Source organism: Vidua macroura, chromosome 1, assembly GCF_024509145.1.
Source record: "Vidua macroura isolate BioBank_ID:100142 chromosome 1, ASM2450914v1, whole genome shotgun sequence".
Taxonomy (NCBI): Eukaryota; Metazoa; Chordata; class Aves; order Passeriformes; family Viduidae; genus Vidua; species Vidua macroura.
In genome coordinates this window covers 17,871,274-17,881,764 of record NC_071571.1, presented here as the reverse complement: position 1 = coordinate 17,881,764, position 10,491 = coordinate 17,871,274, and the positions used below count along the sequence as shown (strand labels likewise).

General features: G+C 42.5%; 1 protein-coding gene and 1 long non-coding RNA gene across 2 annotated transcripts; one reads left to right on the top strand and one right to left on the bottom strand.

Annotated features, from left to right (window-relative positions):
• Positions 1-826: 826 nt before the first annotated feature.
• On the bottom strand, positions 827-2,413 carry LOC128819673 (uncharacterized). Its single transcript, XR_008440736.1, has 2 exons — positions 2,256-2,413; positions 827-1,164 (listed from the first exon to the last, which is right to left on the bottom strand). It is a non-coding gene; the product is annotated as an uncharacterized LOC128819673 (long non-coding RNA).
• Positions 2,414-7,524: 5,111 nt separating this feature from the next.
• Positions 7,525-10,324, top strand: OTUD1 (OTU deubiquitinase 1). Its single transcript, XM_053989693.1, has one exon. It carries the CDS (start codon positions 7,830-7,832, stop codon positions 9,117-9,119), a length of 1,290 nt encoding a protein of 429 aa, XP_053845668.1. The 5' UTR covers positions 7,525-7,829; the 3' UTR covers positions 9,120-10,324.
• Positions 10,325-10,491: the final 167 nt, after the last annotated feature.

Below are 10,491 nucleotides of genomic sequence, written 5' to 3'. Positions count from 1 at the left end.
TGAATTTTATGATAATTTTAACCCAGTTGGAAGCTGCTGAAAATGGACTTGGAATGGTATACTGATGCCAAATCTAAAAGAATAGTATTTATGGCCTAATAAAATACTGCTTTTAACCTTGCAAAGTGACTTTACTTGTAATCTTTGAAAATGAGATCCTACTTGCCTCTGGTTTGTGTCCCATCTCTCCAGAAGTGTTACTGTTTCACTGGCTGGGGATTCTGCTTTTGTGTGCAGGGAACACTGTGGCACCACAAAAAAACCCAGGAAAAAAAAAAAAAGCAAACAAGGGAACAGACATAAATGGAGTAGAGTAGTAGAGTAGAGTAGTGGAGTAGACATAAAAGTAGAGTAAGATTTGATTGCACCTGAAGACCGAAGTCTTTACCAAGCTATAGTCCTCTGTTATAATTAAACTATAATGGTCCTCATATTCATAGGCCACCCTGGTTTCACCATGCTGCTGCAAGTATTTTGTTACCAGGATCCTTTCATAAAACTATTTGCAGTTATGTCATATCTGAAAGCCAAGGCTGTGAGTCAGGACTAAATTTATTCGTTGCCAGTTCGTATCCATTTATTTTTGGCCAACATTACCTTTAACCAAAGGAGCTCTTCTTGCTCCCTAGTATTTAATCTGTGATGTATTTTTAAGGATCCCTTCTCAACCTTAGGTAATGCAACCTGTTAGGTAATGCAAGCCAAGAGCAGTTGTCTCCTCTTGTTAGACAGCCACCAGTGCCCTGATCATTCTAATTCCCTCTTGCTCTCCTTCCAGTCAACATCCTTAAGCAACAGTGAACAGAAATGTATACGGAATTCCAGATTAAGTTCCACAAGTCATTTATTAAAGAATTTTTTTTTGTATATGTCCTCACTTGCTGTGTTCTAGGATCCTATTTGTCCTTTTGAAAGTTGCATCGCATCAGAAACAACAGTGATTCTGCCTCTGAATAGCAGCTGAGATTATGCTAATAACAGAAATACTGACCTGCCACCAGGTGGATGCCCTTTCATTTTGCACAGTTGGATTTCAGGTAGTCACATAAGCAATTCTGTCTCTAGTCTTCAGATGTTTCCCATATGACATTTAAAAAATCTTATTTAAATGCTGCTCAGCTCTCAATCTTTAAGTCAGTAGCACAGCTAGTGCTGGTGTAATTACTGAAAATATTAAAGTCAGTCTCAAGATGGATCTTTGAAGTACTCCACTAGCAAGTTTCTTTCAGTGTAACCATTTCTTTTAATAATTTTTAGTTGTCTCTCCCCATCATTATCTTTTTTTTCTTGTTTTAATCCCTGTCTTCATTGGATTGGTAATGACTCATACCATGCAGTATCAGAAACTTTATTTAGATACTGCAAGATTAGATATACTATATTTCCTATAGTGACTTTATATCAAATTCAGATAGTCATGCAGAAAACCCTCTATATCCAGGTCTGATATAGTAAGCTGACAGTATTTGGGATTCTGTCTCTGAATTACTAATTGAGTAATGCTTAATTGTCATAAAATTGTGCTTACCTATAAATCACAACTTGAAGAATGTTTATTTTCACGTATGGATAATGTAGCTTTAATAACTAGTGCTTCTTTGCAACAATATTAATGCTTCCATTACACTAGAATAAATATTGAAACTCTTAAATTGCTAAAATCCTATTTTAAAATTTCTGTAGATATTCACTGGAAGCCTCAGGAACACTAATTTATATTTCAGGCTAAATAAAGATTCCATTCTGATTGGAGTTACCAGTCTAAACCTACTAACTGGAGAGTATCTGTCCCTGATTTCTTCCAGTGAAAAATATTTCAGATTCATGCTCACTGTTATAAATGCTTTTTAACAATCATCTCTTGTTATATTAGAACTTTAAAAAAATAATTTAATATTGTACACTTAGGCATGGTAAAGTATGTTAAGGAAAGGTTTGGTTATTTGCGCAGACTAGGACATCAGTCAGGATGAATTGATGTCATCCCTCCTCTCCAATGGCTCTACCTGTGTTATTTTTTTCATGTTAAGACAGTGGAGTTAAACAGCTGTGATCCAACCTTGCCGTAACAGTTAGCTCTGTGCTACATAAATGGAAACAGAGCAGGTTTTTAATTGTGATGAGGTAAGCTCTCTCCCTACATTTCATCAGGGATTTGACATGACTTGCTGAGCTGGTTATGTAGCATATAACCACAGCCCTTTCCCACAGGAAGGACTTGGCAGGGGAACAACAAAGCTGGTAAATGTAATTACCTGCTATTCCGTGACTCTCAAAGCATGAATGATGAAATGTTTTCTGTGACACTTGCTTCTAGCTGCAAAATGATGATTCCTCCTTTTGCTGCTTGTTGATGGCAGAAAGGCAGGGAAAGGTGTGCACTGTAAGGTTGTGGAGGATAGATGGGATGACACTTCCCATGGAATCAGTCTGTTTCCAAACAGTCCTTTGCTTGTGAGGCCACACATGGTAGTGCTGGCTGCTTGCTACCTCACAAGAGCATTTTTTCACTTCAAGAGGAGGCAGTATTGCACCTTCTTTTCTACCACAGTTATTTTATGCTTCCAGTTTTCATCAAGATTAAGCTATTAATAATATTTCCTGTAATTGTGAGTGGTGATTTCCTGCTTCTGGTATTTCTGCATTGCCCATTTCCCCTACCTCCTTCACAGTCTGTCCTTGTCAGAACTGTGTTCTGCTCTTAGTCTTAGCCAAAGTATCTACTTTCCTCGACCCTGAATTGCCATTAACCAACATGAAAGGGAGAGAAGTTGACTGATTTCCTTGAGAAGTTGACAAAAAATTAGACATTGTGAACACTTTTTTATCTCATAAGGTTTATAAAAAATAGAGAAGATAACCTTTCTAAACATCATACACATTATAAAATTTGTCTATGTAACATTATTACCACATTATTAACATTTTTTTTTTTTCAGAGGAAACAGCATTTTTGATTCCCAACCCCCCCTTTTTTTTCCCTGGTATCATCTTAAGGCCCTGTGCACAGTGATCACTGCAACTGCCATCTAGACTTCTGAGCAGAAATGTGAGGCTTGATCTGCGTCATCGCTCACATTTAGAGACTCACTTATCAAGTGGGATACCAACTGAGCCCTTGAGACATGAGCAAATGTCTATATTTATCACCAACAGCCCTTTTTCCACAAACTCTTGCCACATGATGTCATAGCACTGGTTGCATCTCTAATGCCTGGTGCGCCCATACAGTGAATAAAATTTAATATATGCAGAAGCTGAACAACAAATTGTGAGGCAAAGCTCTCTGAGACATAGCCCTTGTTTTATGCAACATTTTCACACCTCAGTGTAAGTTTGGATACAGTTTTCCTCCTTTTTATGTTAACATTTAGAGTGAAATACACTAGGTGCTTTAGTAAATACTAACACTTAGGCCATCACAAAGCAGGTGGCATCAGGAGTAGAAAAAAGAGACTGGGAACAGGAAAGGGCAGCATTGGTTCTTTTGGCAGTTCTGTTGCCTTGTGACAGCTTTATAGATTCACTGACCATGCCCCAAATAAGTTGCCTGTAACTGGTAATTTTATGAAAGAAATGATATGATGATATGATACGATACGATATGATACGATATGATATGATATGATTGATATGCTATGGTATGATGATATGATAATCTGCAACAGAGGATGAAATAGATGTTTTGTCAGTATGTTCCTTCTAGTTGAAGTGTATATGCATTTCTTCCCTGTATTGGAAGATTCTTGATATATTTTTCTGTTTTCTAATAATTTACAAATTTTTCCCATGGTATACCACTTCAGATTATTAGTATAAATTCAACATTTCATATTCCAGTTACGTACAAAAAGTTATTAATTCATTAAATATTTCAGTCAGAAATATCTTTAGCTGAAAGGCTGTTAAGTCAGCCCAAACAAAAACAAAAAAAAAAAAAAAGGAAATTCTTATTCAGTGTAATTCACTACATCATTTTAGCCAACTTCTTTCTTCACTAGCAAATGTTCCTGGTGATGTAATTAATTTGTTTCTTCTATGTCAATCATGTATCTACTGCACATTAAAGTTAAAATTAGTTCTACTCTCATGCATTTCATTTTACGTCAGTGAATACCACTGTTGTTCCACAGCTGTTTTTGTGATTGTGGTTTGCCTTTTAAACAATCTAAACTATTCCTGGAATGTGCAGGGTAACCAGTGATAACAGTAATGTCAAGAGAAACTTTAACCACAGGAGATGTTTATGCTTTATTACTGCAGATCTTGTTTTGAGATCTATTCTGTAAGAGCAAAGGACTTTACATTACCCTGTAATGAATGAATCAGAAGCTCAGGAATATTACTTTGTGGAAAACAGTGAAGGGCATGTCTATAGTGTGTTCTCCTCACTTTCCAAACACCTCTAGTGCTTGTGAGGCCATGACCTGCAGGGAAAAATGGACAGAAGTTGGAAATACAGGAGTATTCTGGAAGTAATCGATACATAGGTTGTGTTTTAGCTGGGTCATAATAAAGCAAAATTTAGCTTTTCCTTGGAATTAACAGCAGTTCTACATGCAGCTGAACGAAATGTTCAAGACCAATATTCTGGTTGTAAAGGGCACTAAAGGCAGAACCATGTGCCCCTGGCTTTTATAGAGACTATTGCATTAAAGGCATTCAAATATTTTTTTGAAATTTATATTTCACCAGAGTTGTACTCATAGCACTTGATTATTCCAGGTCCTGCACCTGGTGGTGGTGGATGTCCCTCCATGCCCTTGTAAGTGTTCAAGGCCAGGTTGGATGGAGTTTTGAACAACCTGGTCTAGCAGAATGTGACCAGGAGCTAGATGATCTTTAAGATTCCTTCCAATCCAGGCCATTCTATGATTGCTCCCTGGTGTAGACCATGATTTAGGATGTCATTGTTAAAACCTGTCAGATATCTAAGAAAATTACCTTTAGGAAGTGTTGATTCCTGGTAACTCCTAGTATGAGAGTTGAAAGCTAACCATAAGATGCTTGTGTGGCAGAGGCTCAATGGGATTTTTGTCACTGGTCATCCAGAGAGACTGGATTCCCCTCAGGCCAAGTATGTGTGACTAACTCTGGCTGCTCAGTTATGAAAAATGTTGGTTGCATTACATTGTCAGTACTTAATAACAACACAGGTAAAACACACCAAGGTGAGCTTCTCTTTCCATTTACTTCACACAGGACATAATAAAGATATCAAAAGTAGTACACTATTAACATCAAGACAGTGGTTACAATGTTTGTTTTGTCTCTCAGTTACCTAGCAACACATCTTGATTGTATTTTAAGGTTATTAGTAAGCTTATTATGTGCATTTTAACTGAAAATTTAGGAAAGACATTATGTCTGCTTATAAGAAAAAAGTGAAAAAAAGAACAATCTATCTGCTACCATTACAAAAGCCTGCTGGCATATTTAGCATGTATTTCAGGATATTCCTTGGATTTCTATTCAGATAAACAAGTGTTCTTATCCAGAATATGCTACATTAGAGCATCAGAATACTAGTACAAGGGTAATTTGGGCATAAGAAAATCTATTTCTCTCCTCAAACGAAGCACTGCAAACTTCAAGTCGTACCTCATTGTAACCAACAATCAGAATTAAACAGCTGCCCATCCACTAATGTACCACTGTTCCAAATAACCTATGGTTTTGGAGAGGCAGAACAGTCATTAGCAGGAGTTTCTATAATATCCTAGAAGAAAGAAATTTGCAGTACTGAGCATTCAAAATGCAGCACTTGCTCCTGCTAGAAGTGCTCTTATTCTGCTGCATCCATTTACTGTTCTGTAAGAGAAAGAGCTGCCTCTCCCTCCCCTCTCTCTGTTACCAGACTATTGAAGACTTTAAACCAACATCCTGTACTTAGCTCTGACATTTACTAGCAGACAGAACATTCACTAAACCAAACTACAGATAGCTTTTCTGGGAAAAAGAAAAATGTAGCAAAAGAACTGGCGAGCATTAATTTACATTATGCATCTTTATAAATGACCAAACACACAATGAAGAGCAACTGGCATATTTAAAACCCACTTGGAAGGGGCAATTTCCAGTAGTTTTACATTAAATCTCCTATCAGTATATATATAAACATATACATGTGAACTTGGAAATAGACATTGTCAAGTTTTGACTAAGAAATAAAACTAGACAAGAATCTTTCCTTTGCTCCAAGCCTCCATTTCAAGGAGGAAAGATTTCAATTTACTGCTATTTGGTCAATATATATTCCTCTTTAAGTAATGATTAGTCCAGAAATAAAGACTCACTGACTGGGCTCACAAACTATATTTAAAACAAAGTTCTGAACATTCTGAAATACAAGAGTCACTCTGTAATTTCAGAGCAGTTGTAATATCTTATCCCACTCTAACAGGCTGCCAGAAATGCTCCTGGATAAAGCCCATCACCATTTGTTCTAAAGATATCAACTTTTTGGCTGGCTCTGTCAGGTAACTGAGGACATGTGGACTTTGATTCATTATCTGATATGCTTCTTACATTTCAGCTTCGAAGGCAAAAATTTTGGATATATATTTAATCTGTAAAATTTTACTAAAAGGTTCCCAATATTGAATGCAATAAACTGCTGTGTCTTATCCATAATAAAAAAGATGTATGTGAAAACTTTTCCCGTAAATATCCACATGACTTTGTATGAAGGATTTGAGCATTTTTTCTCCAATATGCAATTTAGCTGAGAAAGTCATAATATGTTTTCCATTTAAAGAGAATGAAATTCCATATTGTGTTACTGGTAGCCCTGGAATTAACTGCGGAGACTGAAGATAGGAAATATATCCCTAAATATTGATACAAAATACAACCAAGGCTCCAAAGAAAATTATTTTGGACATTGCAGTATATTGCAACTGTTCCTCTTATTCTGTCTTTTTAATTAATGTAAATGGAATGAGTAAAAGAAACTTTTCAGAATATCCAAATAAAGGATTTTGTTTGTTTGTTTTTAGAGTTCTACAATCTGCTTGGATTACTAAAACTTTCCTGAAGATACGTGAGGCTGTGGGATGGAATCCAGAACTGTTTTTAAGTATCACTTTGAACTTACATATGTCAATACCTTTTTCCCCTTTTGTTAGGAATGACTGTCTGTATTAGCATTTGATCATAGTGCAAACTGGTGTTTCTTGTGTCAGAACACAATCAAAATGGAGAGTGTACAGATGTCATCATTGTCCCTGGACAAAGGCTTTATGACCTTATTTATACCGCAGCTACGGCTAGAAGACATGGCTTAATTTTAAAGTGCTACCGGCATTAATAAACCAATTATCAATGATCTTGATGAGACCCATATTTCAGACCGTGTGTCTCCTGTTAATACGTGCCGGTTTATATCACACACCTTTGTATGCATGCACTGCATTTCCCAGCGTGGGACTGCAGGTGGACAAACAGCAGCTTGCGCCTGGCACTGTCCCAACCGAATGGGTGTAATCACTGTTACCCTGACCGAGCTGCAAATTAGGAGCCGTGACACCGAGCACACGTAGGCCGGGCAGGGGCGGCGCTCGCTGACGTCCCGGGCAGCCCCGCCTCCCTCCCGCGCTCCCGCAGCTTCCAGAAGGGCCGGAGCCCGCGGGGGGGCCGGCCCGGTGGCGCAGTCGGAATTGCTGCGGCCGCGGGGCCCGGCCGGGGCGGGGCGGGCGGTGATGCCCTTGTTTATTTTTACTCGGGCGGTTCATCCTCCTCGGCAGCCCCAGCGCGGCCCCCGCTGCCGCTCCCCGCCCCAGCTCCGACGGCGGCGCCGCCTATAAAGCGCCGCCCGCGGGGAGCCGAGGATGCAGCTCTACAGCTCCGTGATCACCCACTACCCGGCGGCCGCCACCGCAGCAGCCGCCGCGGCCTCGTCGAGCTCCGCCGCCGTCTTCAAGGTCTCCTTGTCGCCGGGACCCTCCGCTGCGGAGGCACCGAGCGCCGCCGACGCCGCGGGCCCGAACGCGGCCGCTGAGAGCTCCGGCAAGGAGAGCTTCGTTCCCGCGGGGGGCAGCAGCGCCGCCGCCATGCCCGCCTTCTCGTCCTGCCTGGAGGTGATGCCGAGCGGCCCCGCGGCGGGCCCGGCCGGGCGGCCGGCGGGCGGCCCGCAGTTCAGCTCCTGCGCGCAGGTCACCGTCAGCCGCCGGCGGCCGCTGGAGCGGATCGTGCCCATCCGCATCGTGCAGCGCGCCGAGGCCGCCGGAGAGCTGGTGCCGGCCTCGCCGCGCAGCCGCGCCTGGCTGGAGGGCATCCTGGAGAGCGTGCGGCAGGCCGGGGGCGACGGCGAGGCCGCCGCCGAGGAGCCCAGCAACCGCAGCCTGCGGCTCAGCGAGCACTGCCAGGCGCTGCAAGCGGCGGCCGCCGGTGCCCAGTCCGGGCTGGTCCCCGGCTGCGGCCCCGCAGAGCGGAGCGGGGCCCCCGCGCAGCCCGGCGGCTCCGCGCACGGCGAGGAGGAGGAGGCGGCGGGGCCCGACGTGCGGCGGGGGCCCGGCGGCAGAGCGGAGCGCAGCGAGAAGCTGGCGCTGTACCTGGCCGAGGTGGAGAAGCAGGACAAGTACCTGCGACAGAAGGGCCGGTTCCGCTTCCACATCATCCCCGACGGGAACTGCCTGTACCGCGCCGTCTGCAAGGCGGTGTACGGGGACCAGCGGCTGCACGGCGAGCTCCGCGAGCAGACCGTGCACTACATCGCCGACCACCTGGACCACTTCAACCCCATCATCGAGGGCGACGTGGGAGAGTTCCTCATCGGCGCCGCTCAGGACGGGGCCTGGGCCGGCTACCCGGAGCTGCTGGCCATGGGGCAGATGCTGAACGTGAACATCCACCTCACCACGGGCGGCCGGCCCGAGAGCCCCACCGTTTCCACCATGGTTCACTACCTGGGGCCCGAGGACCCGACACGGCCCAGTATCTGGCTGAGCTGGCTTAGCAATGGGCACTACGATGCTGTGCTGGACCGCGTGTGCCCCAACCCAGAGTACGAGGCGTGGTGCAGACAGACTCAGGTACAGCGCAGGCGGGACGAGGAGCTGGCCAAGTCCATGGCAGTGTCCTTGTCCAAGATGTACATTGAGCAGAATGCCTGCTCATGAGACCGCCTGGGCCGGGAGCTTTGCTGCAGGGACTGACAGAGAGGTGTGCTCGCTGTGATGGTGATGCCTTAATCCTTAATGAAGCAGCAGCACCCCAGACGGAGAAAGACTGTCGGTTGCGGGGGATAAATACAGACGTAGTTGTAATATTCTGTTGTAAAAACTTAGCCTCGGGTTATTTGCAAGCAGATTTCTCTGTGTATGTTTGTGTATCCCTTCCCCACTGTCTATTTTCTATAAGAATGTATTTTTTGCACACTATTTTTAAACTGTTACCTCCATCTTCTACATCTTACATTAGTATCTGGCTTTCAGCTGTACAGCCAAAAACGTTTGTAAACAGTTTTTGTAAATAAGGCTTATGATGTAACAGCTATTTTTTGCTGTGTTTTTTACCCATAAACTTTATATTTTTACCAAATGAAGTTGATGTCAAACTGACCCCCCTAGTTGATGAAAACATTGTGGGTATTTTCTTGCTAAATTAAAATAATGGCTTTTGTAAAAGTGCGGCAAAGTGAGAACAGACTGCTTTTAGGAACAGTTTCTTTCTCTGCCTGGAGCACAGAATAGGTCCTTTGAGCCAGTTGGAATGCAGCTACACGTGAACAGTGCAGGGAGCAATTGACTCTTCTGTTTTTAATTACTGTTTTGAGTAAACTGGCTTCTTGTTGCCTGGTTGGCTCACTCTGCTCCACTTATATTATTTATCTATAATAACAGAACATTAACTTGCAATAGAATGTTGTGACTAGATAATAGTCTCCTGCTTTGGCAGTAATTGCCGTGGCTGCACCTCAGTGTTTGTGTTCTTGTTTCTGGGGTTATGGTGTCTTTCGTATAAGCCCTGCTTCTTTTTTGGCACTGGTGTTTCACCAACAAGTCATTATCTGATCACAACATTTTATTCACGTGACTTTATTTTCTAATCAAGAAATCAGGAATGGTATTCTACATTATGGTTTAAAAGGAAAAAAAAAAAACTTAAATTGAGGTTTGTATGGTTTGCTGGGTCAAACATTTAAATGTCTCCAATCTGGATTCTGTCTCTTCTACTTTCTGATGAACTTGTTAGATATATTTATTAAGTAATGCAGTTTGTACTTTTTTTATTTTGTAATATATTGTGATTTTGGAATTTATACTGTATTTGTATAATAGGAATATTCACAGCTAAAATGGAATGAATAAAGAATATAATTTTACTTGTGCTCTTCTTTTCTGCCCTATGCATTCCTGGTGTGGGGAATTGCGGGTGGGTTCACAGGATCTTTTATATAGCTTCTCTGCCTTAGTCTCCCCTATTAAGAGGTGGGAAGAAGGGGCATGGTACTTTACAGATGTGAACCACTGATAATTCTGGTGTCTGTCA